Here is a 19935-nt window from a genome sequence, read left to right on the forward strand (position 1 = left end):
CTTGAATTTCCTCACTGTTTGTTTTCGCACGAAAACAAATCGTTTGCCCGAACAGACTGGAACGTAATTAAAATATGTCTTCCGGGGTGTTAAGGCGGACTATTTGCAGCTTTAAACATGTCTTTCGTGCAAGATATGTTTCTAGTTCGACAGCCAAAATGAAATTCAACGAGCCGTTGTCTGGTCACGATATGCCACGCGCAGGTGGCATTGCCTCCATGATGCGATTGCCGATTCAACATACGTCTGAAGGCAGGTGTTTCTTGTGAACCAGTCTAATTATAGGTGCCATATAAATAAACTCAATTAGCTTAATAGGTCACAATATACTATATTTATCCCATTTTCACCGCGACATTGACGGTATAACACCTTATAGAATATACTAGCCTGTCTCCAACACTGTGGGATATACCTGTCGCGTGCACGGACTACTTTTTAAATTATTCAACCGCTGAATGATTTTTCGAAAGAAATCTCTAGAGTCTTGAAAAATTTGGCTTTAAAATTATAAATACAATCTACAACCTTTACTAAAAAAAACCACGATAAAAACATGAAATAACACGATACACAACTCGCATGACCCAGTTGACAGTGATCATGCTGTCTTTAAGACTGAAATCTTCACGGAGTAAAGGGCAACTTCCCTACAAAGTTCATGTAGTTTGATATGAAAAAACATTATTACCGTTCTTGTCTTTAATTCTGCATCAAGACTAACTGTCCAGCGCCGTTTGAAACCTTTGTTTACAAACATTTCAACTAACTGACATTTTAAACATACGAGTGATTTCATTGGTCCAATGCGGAGGTGTGTCTTTACAACTGGAGATTTCATTCATAAAGAATGCATGATCACTGTCAACTGGGTCATGCGAGTTGTGTATCGTGTTATTTCTTAAAAGTTGACCCAGCATTTGTAAAAATATTGCAAGACATATACATTTCCAGAAAGGAAATTCATTTCTGCGTTGAATAAGACCGAGATCGTGAAAATCGCTGCACAATTGATGAAATCGCTGCACAATTGATGAAGATATGGCTGTTCAAAGCGATGCACCCTGTTTGGGCTGATTTTGAGTTGCATACCTTGTTATATATATATTTGATAGTGAAATAATTTTTTTTCAGAAAAGTTAATTTTTCGTTATAATATGATTATTTATCATTCAAAATGATGTTTTCACTAAATAATATCATAGCCACACGCTAACCACCTGTGGTTTGCAACAAGTGTTTCAAAGCTTTATATAATTTTTACGGATTATCTTGTGTCTGGATCACAAACTAAAGGATGTGAAGGCTAGATCAAGACGCCATCAAAATCTGCAGCGTCCATGAACAAATAAGGCGAGTTTTTTTGATAATTTATGTTTAGAACGACTCTGTGTGTAAGTTGGCATTGACATCATTTTTTCAGGAGCAATCGCCGCCATATTTGATTTTGATCATTTTCTTTCGAAAATAAAATTAATAAAATCCGCCTTTTGCGGTCTTAATGTATTAAAATGTGCATGCTGCGTAAAATTGATTCGAGGCATATGGTGATGTTTTTTCTCGTTGTACAGTTTTTGTGTGATTTTTTTAAAGACTATTTTGCGCACCAGAACAAATACATAGTATATCACTATGCATGGTTGCATTCATTAGATTTTTTAAAGCACTTTTAAGAATAAATTAAAATTATTGTTAAGGTTATAAGATCTATTTAGTTTAAATGTCACGTGGGATAAATAGAATACTAGGTTAGCGTTGAATACAGAGAAGTTTATGTTGCTCGGCTCCCACAACGAAAGCGCTCGCCAAGGCTCGCGCTCCCGGCGTTCTAAGCCTCGCAACATAAACTTCTCTGTATTCAACGCTTACCTAGTATTCTCTATATGTCCCCTACATAATTAAATGTAAAAGCGACATATTTCAGGGAAAATTAATTCAACGTTTTACCCATAGACAGGGCTCGTGCTAGGGGGCGACGTGAGCGACTAAGTCGTTTTCTTACGCCAAACGTCGCCTAAAATTTAAGAAATTGTAGATAAAAAGCGACTTCCAGTCTCCCTCTTATCGGAATTTGTTTACATCCGGTTTTCTCGATGTCAAGGTCTGACTCAATTTTCCAATACACACTGTCGCAGCCCGGAGTTGTCGCAATTGAGCGATAGGTAATTTGAGGTAAACCCAGCCCCGATTCTCCCAACCTCCAAACTTATTGAATCTGCGATCGATATTGGTTAAGTCAGCATTCAAGTTACATGGTAGCTGGCCAATCAACATTGAGTTTGCTCACACATAATATTGGGTCATTCATGCGCAGACACTGTATACTTGGAAATACACAGTTGATATTGTCGTCTGCCAACACTATAGCGGCCGATGGCAAACATCGTATTTAAAGATAAACAAATAAAAAGGAGCCTAACAATAAAAAAATTATTTCTAAGTTAATCACTTTACATTTCTACCGATTATCGATCTGAATTAACAAAAGGATGATAATGAAATAATTAGATCTATGTCGATGATGTTACAACTTTCTGCCAATTATCGTTTGAAATTAAAAGGTGATAATTAAGTCGTTTTTTACCCACAAACTATGCTATTGTAAAACAATATGTCAATTAAATTGTATATTAATTACGTATTTGCTAGGTTTTCGATTTTCATTTTTTTGCTGTCAAACGATATGCACAATTTGTTTCATGTACGTAACGCGTACAATTTTTCGGACTGTCGTTTTCGGATACATTATTTTTCGTCGATTATAATTTAATTTCAAAGTTCTTTAAAGAAAAAAATGAATAAAGAATACAGATGGGGTGATGCAGACTGTGTGGTTTATCATTTCGAATTGTATTCACATGAAATTGCAATTGGAAAGACTATAAAAAATAACAAATATCTATTAAGAAAGCACATGCTAAATGTCATATTTCAAACATAAATATTTATCTGGTCCGATAGTTTTATTAAGCTTATGTTATCTACTGCTTCATAAACATATTATCTTTGAAATTCTTTAGTCTGTATAATATGATATTTACATCAAAATGGATTGAATATAGAGCTAGTAAAATTTTAGTTATTTATCTGTCGTGTCTATTATTACTTAGAACTGCTGGAATAATTAAGATACACAAAAGAAATATAATAATGTGTACTACAGTGGTATACTTCAATATAGTGATACACATATATGTGTGTTGTAACGCCCTACATGCAAACCCTTGTGTACGAGTCTCTCCACTTCTCCCTAGAGTCTCCTCACTTCTCCCTAAATCAGTGTCGAGAGAGAAGTCACTTCTCCCTAAAATTTGAGCCCAGCGTGAGCCCTGATAGAGGCCCCATAACCATACCTTTTCTTAAAGGGCATTCTATGCTGAATAGATTTAAGCAATTAAAAAGATATGTCATGTTCAAACCAAAAAATAACTTAACACAAATTTGTGACAAATCAAAATTGACTGTATTTCAGGGGTCTCTGCCTGGTCTGGGGAACAGTACCTGTACCCTCAGGTGGGGGAAAATTAGGGTCATTTGTTTAAAAGGGGGGGATTTTCCACCAATTAATATATTAATGCAAAATATATACCTTTTACACCATTTATTGGTTTGTATTATCTTCTTACTGTCAATACAGTTTAAAACTTAATTTTTTTTAGCTATGAATAACATAAATAAAAAATGTTTAAATGTTTATCAATGAAATGGATATATATATATATTATATATATATATATATATATATATATATATATATATATATATATATATATATATATATATATATATATATATATATATATATATATATATATATATACAATGTATACTGTTCACACCATTGAAAAATGAATAGTATACTGTGTCACAATCATCATAAAAATGAAATGTGGGGCATTGGCATGTTCTAAATTGTAATGTACAACTTCACCATTCTGGGTCGCAGGCCCTTAAAATGATCCAGAGCATGACTGATTTGGAGTAATGACATCGAAGAATGGATAATTGTTTGGCTGTCAATTTCAGTACAAGACAGGGTCTTGTCGTTTTCATTACATTTCGGAAGCGGTAACAACGTCGAGGTATCGACACATTGTTGATTTTCATTTGTTTTGCTCGGTTCTGTCTCGTCGTCGATTTCATTACCGGTACTTTGAATCTGACTTAAGGGTTTTCTGGTTCAATAAAATTTCAATTTTCTTGCATGAATTAGAAATGGTTTTCATAATTTTCTTTCAATATGATTTTTAGCTCACCTGATCGCTCAGGTGAGCTTTTGTGACCGGTCTTTGTCCGTCATACGTCCGTCCCTCCGTTAACATTTGTTCGTTAACACTCTAGAGGCCACACTTATTGTCCGATCTTCATGAAATTTGGTCAGAAGCTTCGTCCCAATGAAATCTTGGTCGAGTTCGAAACTGGGTCGTGCCGGGTCAAAAACTAGGTCACTAGGTCAAAAAAAAGAAGAAAAAACTTGTAAACACTGTAGAAGTCACATTTCATGCCCAATCTTCATGTAACTTTGTCAAAATGTTTGTCTTAATGATATGTTGGTTGAGTTTAAAAGTGGTTCTGGTCCGTTGAAAAACGTGGCCGCCAGTGGGCGGGGCAGTTTTCCTTATTTGGCTATAGAGAAACCTTGTAAACACTCTGGAAGTCACAAATTTTGCCCAATCATCATGAAAGTTAGTCAAAACATTGGTTTTATTGATTTCTCGGACGAGTTCGAAAATGGTCAAGATCGGTGAAAAAACATGGCCGCCAGTGGGCGGGGCATTTTTCTCTATATGTACATTTGTATATAGTGAAAACATGTCAACACTCTAGAAGTCACATTTTTGGCCCATTTTCATGAAATTTGGTCAGAACTTTTGGTTCCTAGATACGTGAGTTAAGTTTGAAAATGGTTCCGGTCTGTTGAAAAACATGGTTGCCAGAGGGACAGGGCAGTTTTCCTTATATTTATATAGTAAAAAGGCTTGCAAACAATCATGAATTAAAGGGATCTTTTCACGGTTTGGTAAATTGACAAAATTGAAAAAAGTTGTTTCAGATTCGCAAATTTTTGTTTTAGTTATGATATTTGTGAGGAAACAGTATTACTGAACATTTACCATAGTCCAATATAGCCATTATATGTATCTTTTGACGATTTGAAGACCTAAAAATTATAAAGCGTTGCAACGCGAAACGATTGAATAATTTGGAGAATTCGGTTGTTGTCGTTTACATTTACGAAACTACGAAGATTGCTTGTATAAGGTATAAAATACTTCATCAGTGTATACTCGGCGGAATAGCCGAGAGGGTTTATGCGTTTTTACGTCAGACTAAATCCAGGACTCCGGGGGTCACTGGATCGAGCCCTGGTACCGGCTACTGTTTTTTCCTTGTTTTAATTTTATTCTTGATTTTTTACTGGAGCTTTTAAGATCCAATGTTTACATTTATCAATATAAAGCATTTAATGACAAACTTCAAAATATGCCAAAAACTGTGAAAAGGCCCCTTTAAGGCCATGTAACATGCGAGACAGCTCTTTTAAATATTGCATTTAAGTTTACAGTAGTTACTCCCCTTTGATTATTAATGTTTTCATAATAATATAGTGTAGTTGTGTTTCATTTATGTGTTAATTGTTATTCGAGGTTGGATGTTTTTATGCCCCCTTTCGAAGAAAAGGGGGCATATAGTGATCGGACTGTCCGTCCGTGCGTCTGTCTGTCTGTCCGTCTTTCCGTCACACTTTGCATTTAGGTTTCGAAAAATGCTCATAACTTCTAAGTCCCTTGAGATATAACCTTCATATTTGGTATGCATGTGTATATGGACAAGGCCTTTCCATCCGCACACAATTTTTTAGCCCTGTGACCTTGTCCTTGAACTTAGGGTCAGCGTTTAGGTTTCGAAATCTGCGTTTAGGTTTCGAAAAATGCTCAACTTCTATGTCCCTTGAGATATTACCTTCATATTTGGTATGCATGTGTATATGGACAAGGCCTTTCCATACGCACACAATTTTTTAGCCCTGTGACCTTGTCCTTGAACTTAGGATCCGCGTTTAGGTTACGAAATCTGCGTTTAGGTTTCGAAAAATGCTCATAACTTCTATGTCCCTTGAGATATAACCTTCATATTTGGTATGCATGTGTAAATGGACAAGGCCTTTCCATACGCACACAATTTTTTACCCCTGTGACCTTGACTTTGAAATTAAGGGTCCGCATTTAGGTTTCGAAATCTGCGTTTAGGTTTCGAAAAATGCTCATTACTTCTATGTCCCTTGAGATATAACCTTCATATTTGGTATGCATGTGTATATGGACAAGGCCTTTGCATACGCACACAATTTTTAACCCCTGTGACCTTGACCTTGAACTTAGGGTCCGCGTTTAGGTTTCAAAATCTGTGTTAAGGTTTCGAAAAATGCTCATAGCTTCTATGTCCCTTGAGATATAACCTTCATATTTGGTATGCATGTGTATATGGACAAGGCCTTTCCATACGCACAATTTTTTTTACCCTTGTGACCTTGACGTTGAACTTAGGGTATGCGTTTAGGTTTCGAAATCTGTGTTTAGGTTTCGAAAAATGCTCATAACTTCTCTGTCCCTTGAGATATAACCTTCATATTTGGTATGCATGTGTATATGGACAAGGCCTTTCCATACGCACTCAATTTTTACCCCTGTGACCTTGACCTTGAAGTTAGGGTCCGCGTTTAGGTTTCGAAATCTGCGTTTAGGTTTCGAAAAATGCTCATAACTTCTCTGTCCCTTGAGATATAACCTTCATATTTGGTATGCATGTGTATATGGACAAGGCCTTTCCATACGCACACAATTTTTTACCCCTGTGACCTTTACCTTGGAGTTAGGGTTCGCGTTAAGGTTTCAAAATCTGCGTTTAGGTTTCGAAAAATGCTCATAACTTCTTTGTCCTTTGAGATATAACCTTCATATTTGGTATGCATGTTTATATGGACAAGGCCTTTCCATATGCACACAAATTTTGACCCCCTTGACCTTGAACTTAGGGTCCGCGTTTAGGTTTCGAAATCTGTGTCTCAGATCGTTGAAACACACTTTTTAGCTCACCTGATTGCTCAGGTGAGGTTTTAGGATTGGTCTTTGTCCGCTGTCCGTCCGTCCACATTTGGTTTGTAAACAATCTAGCATTCACATTTCTCAAGCATTCTTTATCGTAGTTGCTGAAAGATCTCAGTCAAGTTTGATGATGAGCAAAATCACATGATTGATGCCATAATTATTGCCCTTAGATTGTCCAAATTTTCATTATATTATACAAAATCCTTGTAAGCAAAGTTTGATGTTTGGTAAGGGGGGTCAACTCAAAATATAAGTCACCATTTCAAATCTTACAAAAACAAAAACACTCCCTACGCCAGAGTTCAATAATGATAAAACTTGACCGGGATGTTTGTCTGGTCAATATCTAGGTCAAGTTTGACATTAGGCAAAGATTGAATGAACCGACTCCTCTCAGGTGAGCGAACTAGGGCCATCTTGGCCCTCTTGTTTGTTATGCGACATGACGAAAAAAGACCAAACGTATCCAAATATAAGCTTTAGTGCCCGGCTAATCACTGGCCTTTGGGCTTTTTCGTTTATGCTGTATTTTAAACCACGTGTTGTTATTGAATCAGAAACGGGTACCAGTTAAAGCAGGTGTGTGGAAAGGTTACACAACACTAAAAAAAAATTTTCGATCCGAGGGGGAATTTTCTTTCGGAATGGGGGAAAAATATATTCGTTTGACGGGGAACGGGGCCGAAATTGCAGATCGAGACCCCTGATGTCTCACAGCTGAGCACTTGTTTTCATACAATGAAATAAAATGTTGATGTTTTTCCACTTGGTTTGTACCATTTGTTCAAGATATTAACATTTGCCATGGGAAAAGATAAATTTTCATCACCAAAATGGACCGTCATTTAAATTGGTCATGAATGAAAGCCTTCAGTCGAAAATTTGCGAAATAAAGAATGTGTTCCCTTTGCAGGCTTGGATGCCTGTTTTGTGGGAGTTCCGTTAGATATTGGAACATCGAACCGATCTGGCACTAGGTATGGTCCGAGGCAGATACGCTGCGAATCATCACTGCTGCGCAGAGTTAACACTGCTACAGGTAATACAAATTTGTATAATATTCATTTGAAACATGGCAAGTTTAAATTTGGTTTAAAAAAAGTCAACTTAAAAATATTTGTCTCTATCTATAAAAATTCAATCGTACATAAAACGATTATGAAAATGGAAAACCGTATTGCAATTGATTGTTAGTCGCATAAGTTATACCGTTTTGCTCCGTATTGCATTTGATTTGAATTAGTTTACTGTGACCTTTAGTTCTTCCGTAATATTTGAAGTACTTAAATATAGACACGGGTTATGGCGGGTCTCTGCTTAAAAGTTTGCTTAAGGCGTAAAAATGCTGAAAAATGTCGGCTGCTAAACGCTGACAGGCTATAAACTTCCATAGTCCGCGTGCGCGCCCAATATATTAACCTCATTTGTCTGGAAAAGATATTGTGAAGATTATGGTGGTAGAAGTGGTGGTAGATTCTTAAATAAGCAGTGAAAAACAATGCAGCGATTCTGTTTCTGAGTAACATATAATATTGTGGAAAAATCATTTCCACTCGCTTGTCAGTGATGGAGAGGGTTAAGAAATGAGCTTCTAGTGCAACTTTGGTATGAAAGGTAATGTTAAAACAGTATGGGCTATGCAATTTTTAAAAGGACACAATAGTTAAGCTTAATTTTAGTACCAAACTCAATGATGCGGAGGAGAAAATAGGTAAGTTTTTATCAAGTTGTAAAAAACTAACTGACAAATAGTTTTGAGGGAAAAAAAACTTGTTACAAATCAAAAATTGTTGTAAATACTTTTGACGTGAAATGATATATTTTGCCCTGCTCAATAGGATTGAACACTTAAATCATGATTTCCATATAAGAGCATGTCCTTGAATGAATAACATACATGTATTTGAATTATTGTATTTGAGGTGCAGAGGTTTAAGGGCATTAAATAAAGTAGTAGAAATAATGTGGGTGTATACTCATTGCTAAATGATTTAAATTTTATTGTTGAGACTAATATTTTTTATTTTATATCAATGATGTTACATGTATATAAAACAATATGTTAGAAAATAAATTCAGTATTGCCATTGAAGGTGCGTGTCCTTTTGACTCGATGCAAGTGGCAGATGTGGGGGATGTGAACCTGAATCTGTACCACCTGCCCAAGGCCTGCGAGGACATTCGCAGACACTTCCTTGGGCTCATTAGGAATGGTTGTGTGCCCCTAGCAATGGGAGGTGACCATACCATGACGTACCCAATCCTGCAGGCAATCAAGGTGCAACTATAACCATGTTACTCATGGGGTAACTTCTGTTTTTTGTGATGGTTCCATCCCCCTTTAGCTCACCTGAGCACAATGTGCTCATAGTGAGCTTTTGTGATCGCCTTTTGTCCGTTGTGTGTCATGCAGTGTAAACATTTGCCTTGTTAACTCTTTAGAGGCCATTTTTATTGTCAGATCTTAATTTTTTCAATGATATCTTAGATAAGTTCTAAAATGGTTCCAGTTGGTTGAAAAACTTTGCCAGAACATTTTATGTAATGATATGTTGGATAAGTTTAAAAAATGGTTCCGGTCTGTTCAATAGCACGGCCAGGGCATTTTTCCTGATATGGCTATAGTAAAACCTTGTTTACACTCTAAAAGTCACATTTATAGTTCATTCTTCAGGCAACTTGGTAATCATATTTTGGGCTTCACAGAACAGGTCAGTTCCTTTGTATCTCAGGTGTGTGACTTTGTTTTGTTAAGAGTATAAGTTAAGAGTATAAGTTTAAGACTACTTTAAGCACTCAAATTTTAAGGTGGACAGATCTCTTTATTGGGTACTGGTTAAGAACTGTTACTCTGCATTTCTTATATTTTGAGTTATTTCCCATTGTTGATTTTAATGCTTCATTATTGTCGTGGTCATAACTGTATGACTATGAAAGCTCTATATATGAAACTTATGAAGAATATACAGTCAAAACTGAGAACAAGAGGCCAGTCAAAAGTGACCAAAGTGACCTTTGTTGACAAGTAGCCGCTATTCTCCACTTTTTAGATGGTTGGTCAGTTGGTAGAATGGCTACTTCGATACCTCACCAAGTAGTTCGAACACAGCGTAAAACAAAGGCTCATTAGCCAATAATTAATAGTATTCACATAAATAATTTCTATTACAGAATAATATCTTATAAATAGATTTTAAATTATTTTTAAACTAAATATATGACTGTATCAACGATACAATTGTTGTTTACTCGTGGATCTGGTTCATGCAGTAAATCTGACAGTTCATACTACATTTATTGGAAGGTATTTAAAAAAAACAGTCGTGACGTGTCATTGACCTCACATTGGAACAAGTACAAAAGCGGATTTTCTGCCAAAATCTTGCAAAAATTGTGTTGGCTATAAAAGTTGCAATTCATTGTTTGTTTTTCCTTAATAGGCGATCACTAATCCTTTTATTGCTTCTTATAACAACACTTTGTCTATTGACTTCTTCCCCCGCTCATGCTTTGTCGTTATGACTGCAGCTGATAATTGCCACTTATACACATTGCTATTGTTATGTGCACCTGTTTCTTTGTATTCTTACTTTTCGCAACTGGAAATGACTTACTTGTGATAATTGTTGTCATTTCAAAAATGACTTTTGGAGTGAAATACTGTAATTTCTATAAGTTTTCAGCAACTCTTACAGTCCCCCAAAGTTTTTCGGACGACCCCTTTTTTAGACAAAATAATTATTTTTCATGACATCCATTATTAATGACTTCAATTTTTTCGGACAGTATATTTTACAGCGCTAGTTAACTAGATTTCTGGCCTGTTCGCGTATCTGGGACCCTTCGATCATGGAGTTTTACAACCGGATCAGGATCATTAAACCTGGCATAGAATGCCCTGAGGGCGATGGACCTTTACAATGCATTATTGGGTAGATTACCATTTATACCGGCAGTGAACAATGGTTTCACCCAACATAATTTGAAATGATATCGTATTCAGGTTTTTATTTACCATTTCAGGTAAGAAATTACAAATAAGTGAAGGTGTATTTTATTTAAAGCAGAGAAAGGAGAGTGCAACACAATACACTTATTGCACATTTATTAATTTGTTTTATTTCAAGATAATAATTGACAAATAAACAAACTATATATGTCTCTAAATTTTCGGACACTCGTACTTTTTAAATATTTTTTGTATCTAAATTTTGATCTTAATTATTTTTAAGTGTCAGAAAACTTATAGTACATTTTGTAATTGCGGTATATATACTGGCCGTTATGGACAGTTGACTGTTATTCTCAAGTGTAATATAGAGTGATTTTCGTTTGGGAGAATCCAAACTGACAGTTGTCTGCAGTTGACCGTTGTTCTCAGTTGACTGCAAGGTCAGTTTTGACTGTAGATCTCTTAACTCTTTCAGTGCTGGAATCGAATTTTGAAGGCCTTTGCAAACAGTTTGGATCCAGATTTGCTATTCTGATAGTATTCTTTGAAAAAATCGAAAAAAAATGATCATTTTAGAAATTCAGCAGACGACATTTGAGCAGACGACAAATTTCCCAGCATACAAAGGGTTAAGCAGTACACAAGAGCTACTGACCCATTTTTATGCCCCTGGATCGAATGATCGGGGGTATATTGTGTTTGGCTTGTCTGTCATTGTCTGTCTGTCTGTCATTGTATGTGTCACAAACTTTAACCTTGGTCATAACTTGCAATATTGAAGATGGCAACTTGATATTTGGCATGCATGTGTATCTCATGGAGCTGCACATTTTTAGTGGTGAAAGGTCAAGGTCATCCTTCAAGGTCAAAGGTCAAATATATGGCTTCAAAGCAGCGCAGTAGGGGCATTGTGTTTCACATACACAGCTCTTGTTTTTAAGATAATGCACTTTTGTTTATACTTAAATATTTGTCTGTAGGCCATAATTTGCATAAGCTGTCATATGTCAGACTACACATGGGATTCCATTGAAATTTCAGTTATTTGTGTGAAATGATAATGTTAAAAACTATTGCAAAATTTATTTGATTTTTATTGAGGTGTTTAAGGAGAAATGAAGCATAAAAAAATTAGACTAAAAAATGAATCTTCAATCATAATTATTTAACCCTATTAAACCTGCTCATTTGAAGGAGAGATATGGTCCGGTAGGTCTAGTGCACATAGATGCTCACTCTGACACCAATGACCTCATGTTGGGAGAGAAGATAGCCCATGGGACTCCATTCAGGCGGGCTATGGAGGAGGGGTGTCTGGTGGGCAACAAGGTCATACAGATAGGGCTGCGGGGCTCTGGCTACGGCCTGGATGACTATGAGTGGGGCAAGTCTCAGGTCAGTACAGGAGGCTAAATAGTAAGATTTACACTATAGTCAGATATCAGTAATTTGCTTCATATTTATTTTCCTCTGAAAGCATGTGATAGAAATTAACCAAACTGTCATCAATGTTCCTAAGGTGGATCTTTCCCAAAATACTATTAAGATTTTTGAAAAGTCTCCGTGTCTAGGGGCCGGACTTTTTTAACTCATCTGTGCACAAAGTGCTCATGGTGAGCTTTTGTCCGTAGTGCGTTGTGCGCTGTCAACAATAGCCTTGTAAACACTCTAGAGGCCACATTTATAGTCCGATCTTCATGAAATTGGTAAGAAGATTTGTCCTAATTATATCTTTGAGGAATTTGAAAATGGTTCGGCTTGGTTGTAAACCATGGCCGCCAGGGGGCGGGGTATTTTATCTTATATGGCTATCATTAAACCTTGTTAACACTAGTGCTCTAAAGGCCACATTTATTATCCATGTTCATGAAACGTTGTGAGATGATTTGTCACAATAATATCTTGGACGAGTTTGAAAATGGGTCAGGTTGATTGAAATACATGGTTGCCAGGGGGCTGGGCTTTTCTCCTTATATGGCTATAGTAAAATCTTGTTAACACTCAAAAGACCACATTAATTGTCGGACCATCATGAAGCTTGATTTGAAGTTTTGTCCCATTAGTATCTTGGATGAGTTCGAAAATGGTTCCAGTTGGTAGAAAAATATGTCCGTCAGGGTGCAGGACCTTTTACCTTATGTGGCAATATATTGCTACAGTAAAACCTTGTTAACGCTGTAAAGGCCTCATTTATTGTCCATTCTTCATTAAACTTGGTCAGAAGATTTTTTCCAATAAAATATTGGACGAGTTTTAATATGATTCTGCTTGGTTTAAAAACATGGTCTTCAGGGGGCGGGAATTTTTCCTTATATGGCTATATACAAAAACTTATGAACACATTTATTGTCCAATCTTCATTAAACTTGGTCAGAACATTTGTTCTCCAGTAGAAAGGCATTTTTCCTTATATGGCTATAGTAAAACCTTGTTAACACTCTAGAGGCCACATTTATTGTCAGATCTTTGTGAAACTTGGTCAGAAGATTTTTCCCAGTGATATATTAGACCAGTTTGAAAATGGTTCTGGTTGTTTGAAAAACATGGCTGTCAGGGGCAGGGCATTTTTCCTAATATGACTAAAGTAAAACCTTTTAAACACTCTAGAAGTAACATTTACGGTAGAATCTTCATGAACCTTGATCAGAACATTTGTTCTTATGATACCTCGACTAAGTTAGAAATTGGTTCCGGAAGATATCATTTTTGAGGAGCACAGTTTATTGATGAGGACGTTATTTGTTTGTGTGGTTTATTGATTTTTTAATTGCAAATATCATTCAAGGTGAGTCTAAAAACAGTTCCTGTTTGTTTAAAAACAAGGCTCTCAGGGAGGGTGGCATTTTTATATGTATGTATTTATACATTGTGAATTCTGTTTGTCACATTTTTAGTTAAATCTTAATGAATATTGCGGAGTACACACCTTCTTATGATATCTTGATTTAGTTTACTCAACTAGTTTTAATTACATCATCTTCAAACATGGTGACAATCTTTATGCACATACTATTTTTTCCAAGTCATGTAAACTGCCCAATTAAAAGGTGTACTTCTAAATTATGCTCTAAGACTTTGCTTCATGCCATGTTTCTTGTTGTCTCCATTATATTCTTTTATATACAAGAAATTAATACTTCAAGTTTTACCTTGTTAGAAGCACAAACTATTTATCAAAAAAAGTTATCTAGCAATATCAGTAACACATATTGGAATGATGGCATCAATCTAGCAATATCAGGAACACATATTGGAATGATGGCATCTATGAAACAAGTTGTTGAGCTTCGATAATTTAATAAAAATCTCGTTCGCCTCCCACATTTTAAAGGGTATCAGTTTTTCACATTTTTTTGTGAACTTTTGTGCTCACCTGTTGTCTGTTGTCCATCATGCATTGTGAACATTTGCCTTGCTAACACTGAAGAGGCCACATTTATTGTCCGATCTTCATGAAAATTTGTCCCAATGATACCTTGGGCGAGTTCGAAAATGGCTTTGGTTGAGTGAAACCATGGCTGGCTGGGGGCGGGGCATTTTTCTACGTGGCTATTGTAAAACCTTGTTGACACTCTAAAAGTCACATTTATAGTTCAATCTTCATTAAACTTGGTCAGAACATTTGTTCTTATGATACCTTGGGCTGCACAGAAACGGTCAGTTCCTTTGTGGTGAGCCACTTTGGGCCTTTCAGGCGATCTAGTTATAAGTGAATGTCAAACATTGTCTGCTAAAGAGACACATGACAATTCAAGACTGCCTTTAGCCCCCTGCGTTGTAAGTTGTGCTGTAGTCCATAAACTTTTGATTCAAACGATATTGCCTACTTAACTGCTGGGAAGATATAAATGGAACATTGCAATAATAATTCTTGGGTTACCCTCCTTCAAAAGTGTTCAATTCTTTTCTGTTGGCTGCATATGTAGATCACTAGAGCCAAACATAGATTCTAAAAATAAAACTTCAAAAGTCTTAAATAGAAAGGGTTAGGGATTTAATATTTGATGTGTAACACAGTTTTTAGCTTGGCTGTTTTCGGAGAAAACCCGAGGTATTGTCATAGCCAGCTTGTTGTGTCGTCCGCCGTACACGTCATGCTAAAACCTTAACATTTGCTCTAAAATCAAAGTGCTTCCACCCACAACTTTTAAACTTCATATGTAGCTGCACCTTGATGAGTTCTACACGCCATACCCATTTTTGGGTCACTAGGTCAAAGGTCAAGGTCACTATGGCCTCTAATATTAAAAAAAATTATTCTGACAAGCTTTCATTTATTCAAAACTGCACCCGCAGCCAAGTGTTGGCACCCGCTATGTGGTGCTCTTGTTAGAATATAATTATGGTAAAAGGCATGCATAACTGTACATGTATATACATCATAAATGTCTACATACTTAATGCAAAATAGACTTGTCACAACAATAGAATTAGAGTCTGAGCACATTCCATTGCATATTCTGTCTGCCTGTTTCAGGGTTTCCGCATGGTGCCTGTCCATGACTGCTGGCACAAATCCCTTGTGCCACTTATGGCTGAGGTGCGGAATATGATGGGGAGCCATCCCATTTACATTTCCTTTGATATTGATGGGCTTGATCCAAGCTTTGCACCAGGAACTGGTATGTACACAGTACTGCTGGTTGTGTTTCCAACGATACTAACATTTGTATTTAGTGGTAAATAGTGTCACAATATCATGCATTATAACCCCTTTCTTGTATATAATTGTGTGAAGTATGATTTTGTCCTGATTATACCCCCACAAACGAAGTTTAGGGGGGTTTATAGGAGTGAACTTGTCTGTCGGTTGGTCTGTCGGTCGGTCAGTCCGTGTCCGCTCTCTAATTCAAGTTGTTTTCATCGGATCTTCACCAAACTTGGTCAGAAGTTGTATCTAGATGATGTCTAGGCCAAGTTTGAACATGGACCTTGCTGGGTCAAAAACTAGGTCAGGGGGTCACTTAGTGCGTTTTAAACATTCAGCATGTTGTCCGCTCTCTAATTCAAGTAGTTTTCATCCAATCTTCACCATACTTGGTCAGAAGTTTTATCCAGATGATCTCTAGGCCAAGTTTGAACATGGGCCATGCCGGGCCAAAAACTAGGTCACGGAGTCACTTAGTGCGTTTTTGAACATTCAGCATGGTGTCCGCTCTCTAATTCAAGTAGTTTTTATCCGATCTTCACCAAACTTGGTCAGAAGTTTTATCTAGATGATCTTAAGGCCAAGTTCAAACATGGGCCACATTGAGCATAGTGTCCCACGTTTTTTTGTGAAGACAACATGCTAAATATTCTGTGTCAATGCGGCATGTGGGGTTATTCGTCACGTCTGTGACAAAGCTCTAGTTTTGATTCCTAGTATGAAGAAAAATACTGAAAAATCTTGTACTTGTACATTTTGTTTATATATCAACAGTCATGATTGGTATCGAAATTTGTATATTTCCATGGTAGGAACTCCAGAGATCGGGGGTCTGACCTCCATTCAGGGCCTGGAGATAGTGCGAGGCTGTAGAGGGTTGAACATTGTTGGAGGAGATCTTGTTGAGGTATGTACAGGGCTGTAAAGGGTTGAACATTGTGGGAGGAGATCTTGTTGAGGTAGGTACAGGGCTATAGAGGGTTGAACATTGTTAGAGGAGATCTTGTTGAAGTATGTACAGGGCTGTAGAGGGTTGAACATTGTGGGAGGAGATCTTGTTGAGGTATGTACAGGGTTGTAGAGGGTTGAACATTGTGGGAGAAGATCTTGTTGAGGTAGGTACAGGGCTGTAGAGGGTTGAAAATTGTGGAAGGAGATCTTGTTGAGGTAGGTACAGGGCTGTAGAGGGTTGAACATTGTGGGAGGTGATCTTGTTGAGGTATGTACAGGGCTGTAGGGGGTTAAACATTGTGGGAGGAGATCTTGTTGAGGTAGGTACAGGGCTGTAGAGGGTTGAACATTGTGGGAGGAGATCTTATTGAGGTAGGTACAGGGCTGTAGGGGGTTGAACATTGTGGGAGGAGATCTTGTTGAGGTATGTACAGGGCTGTAGAGGGTTGAACATTGTGAGGGGAGAGCTTGCTGAGGTAGGTACAGGGGTGTAGAGGGTTGAACATTATTGTGGGGAGATCCTGTTGATGTAGGTACAGGGCTGTAGAGGGTTAAACATTGTAGGGGAAGATCTTGGTGATGTTGGTACAAGGTTTCAGAGGGTGGAAAATTGTTGGGTGAGATCTTTTTGAGGTAGGTACAGGGCTGTAGAGTGTTGAACATTGTGGGGGGAGATATTGTTTTTGTAGGTACAGGTTTGTGGAGGATTGAACATCATTGTGAGGGAAGATATTCTTGTTGTAGGTACAGTGCAGTAGAGGGTTTAATATTGTGAGGGGGGGTAGATCTTGTTAAGGTTGGTAATGGGGTATTTCCTCTCTCAAATGTCAAAGAGTCGGAAAACCATTGTCTGAACGTTATTTTGAACAAAATACTGGTTAACCACTCTAGAGAGAACTTACTTATGTTTGTAGCTGACAACTGCCGTTTGTTTAATTAGAGTTAGAGAAATAATTGCTGAAGGAAGAATTTCAATACCAATCCCTGTACAATTAAAGATATATGGCTGGAAATCAAACTGACAAAACTCAGATTTGATATGATTATGCAAAACTCCAGCGCTCTACTTACTGAGCATTTGGCCATGTTCATGTTTGCAACAAACATGTAATTCATTTATGCATGTTTGCTGTATTAATGACTGTACAGTTTTGCTTGGAAATTCTTGTTAACTAACATGTTATTTACCCTTAAAGACTGTTATACTGCTGCTAATATAGCTGTTTGATTGCAGGTGTCTCCTCCATATGATGTGCAGGGTACTACAGCCCTGACTGGTGCCAACTTGTTGTTTGAAATGCTCTGTGTCTTGCCCAAGTGTAAATATGGCTTGCGATAATATACAAAACAGGACAGCCACTTGGGAACTGCACAAACAGCTCCACTAGTAAATCACAAAAGCATTCTAGTCAGTTTGATGCATTTATACAGAGTACTTGGTGTTAGTATAACCAGAAACTAAATATGACAATAGTTTAAATATACCGGTATGTAACCAGACACAACTGATAAATTTATGTGTTCCTGTCCTCTTGTAACGTTTGTTCAGTCATCATTGGTTGTTGTAATCTTATTGGTTGTTATCATGTACAAGTCCGGTCAGATATTATTGCTCTATCAGATATATGCTCAGGAAGCGTTAATCAATCAATATATCCTATGTTTGGTGCTATATCATAGGTCTGTGATAACCATTATGCTTTATAATTTGGTTTATACACTTCAATACTTTCCTAACGCAATACTTTTCACCCTTTTATATTTCAGTTATGAGTTCAGATTATTGGACGTTCAAGTACGTGGGGTATGTATGTTTTCATCTTTTTGCACGTGAAAATAGTGAAATGAGATATTTTTCTAAAAAAAGTTTAAATTTCAACATTTTAGGTGTTTTTTACACCAGGAAAACATAAAATGAATTCTAAAAAATGTATGGCTAATAGGAATATATAGGAGCGTGACCACGCATTTTGGCATTTTACAGGCTACCTGCAAAGGTATTGGAGACTTTTCTAACGCAACTCTTCAAATTTGAATATCTCACTTATGAGTACAGATTTTTTATTTAAAATTGTACATGTGATCATTTGACAACATTTGGTGCAAGCTTACCATAAAATCATTTAACGGTTACGATCGGACGCTTTAGCATGTGGGGTGAGTAGCCTGCAATATGCCAAAATGTACGGTTGTGCTTCTGAATATTCTGAGTCATGCATTTAAAAAATTTTATTAGTATGTTTTTCTGGTGTAAGAAACCACCTAAAATGATTAATTGATATAAATGTAGAACAATATCGCGTTTCACCATGTCCACGTGCACACGGATGCGACCATACATACCCCATGTGCTAAAGCGCCTGATCGTCACGGATGAATGATTTTATCATGACTGCTCAAAATGAAGTCAAATGATCATAATTTATGTTAAATTTTTATTCAAAATTTTAACTCGTATCTTAGATACTCAAATTTGAAAAGTGTTGTGTTAGAAAAGTCTCCAAGTGAACTTGTATTGATATATATTTTTAAATGTTATTATACCCCACGTATTTGGGGCATAAACTTGAGGCATAGTTCCTTATAATAAGAACTTGGTAATTAGCATTTTTTTGTCTTTATACCTTATGATTACACAAGTTATTGCTTTTTTAATTTACACATTCTATAATATCATTAATATTATAACATGTGCAGCGGCGTCGTGTGTGTGTGTGTGTGGGGGGGGGGATTCTTTGTTCTTAGTCACTATTGTGAGTTTTGTGTCAGGGTTAAATCTTGCCAAGGTTTTTATTTTCCAATTATCCGGTGTTGTAACATTTCAACATGTGTTCTTATGTAGACAGAACTGCAATATTGTTAAAGTATATATTTTGTATAATAAACCGTAAAATGACGAATAGTTATACATTACTCCTGAACATTGTTAAATCAAAGTCCAAAGGAACTTGACATCTCAATAGTTCAATTAAACTGAACTCGAACTTTTAGAAATAAGCACTGGTGGGGCAATTTTGCACAAAGTGTGTGGTCGTAAAAACACTATACACCGTGATGCAAACCAATCACCTTTGTTGAATAAAACAGATGGAATCAAAGAAGGGTGACAGGCTGTCAACATAATATATGATTTAGATATTGGGGTTAAAAGTAAATGCTGCTTTTTGACGATGCGAACAGCATCGTCCAAGGTATCATAATTGTAGAAAAAAAATTCACAATGGCGACCTATGTAAAAGACCGATAACTCGATTTTGTCAGTTACTTCCCTTTTG

The 19935-nt window shown here is 36.7% G+C and overlaps 2 protein-coding genes across 2 annotated transcripts in view; one reads left to right on the forward strand and one right to left on the reverse strand.

Moving 5' to 3' along the window:
* The window catches only part of LOC127834583 (leucine-rich repeat-containing protein 63-like), a 28703-nt gene extending 28574 nt beyond the window's left edge, over positions 1-129 (reverse strand). The window contains exon 1 of the mRNA XM_052360579.1: positions 16-129. The gene's annotated coding sequence lies outside the window, so the exon portion shown is untranslated. The remainder of the gene's footprint in view (positions 1-15) is intronic.
* On the forward strand, positions 36-19560 carry LOC127834590 (guanidinobutyrase-like). Its single transcript, XM_052360595.1, has 7 exons — positions 36-252; positions 8023-8148; positions 9203-9387; positions 12256-12456; positions 15539-15683; positions 16522-16616; positions 17895-19560. The coding sequence occupies exons 1-7, from the start codon at positions 75-77 to the stop codon at positions 17997-17999; spliced, it is 1035 nt and encodes a 344-aa protein (XP_052216555.1). The 5' UTR covers positions 36-74; the 3' UTR covers positions 18000-19560.
* Positions 19561-19935: the final 375 nt, after the last annotated feature.

This window comes from Dreissena polymorpha, chromosome 6 (assembly GCF_020536995.1).
Source record: "Dreissena polymorpha isolate Duluth1 chromosome 6, UMN_Dpol_1.0, whole genome shotgun sequence".
Taxonomy (NCBI): Eukaryota; Metazoa; Mollusca; class Bivalvia; order Myida; family Dreissenidae; genus Dreissena; species Dreissena polymorpha.

Bases quoted from the DNA above. Each gene is read 5' to 3' on its own strand.
- LOC127834590 (XM_052360595.1), top strand. From the start codon at position 75: ATGTCTTCCGGGGTGTTAAGGCGGACTATTTGCAGCTTTAAACATGTC. The intron at 253-8,022 runs GCAGGTGTTTCT...TTCCCTTTGCAG, and splicing joins GATTCAACATACGTCTGAAG to GCTTGGATGCCTGTTTTGTG. The intron at 8,149-9,202 runs GTAATACAAATT...TTGCCATTGAAG, and splicing joins CAGAGTTAACACTGCTACAG to GTGCGTGTCCTTTTGACTCG.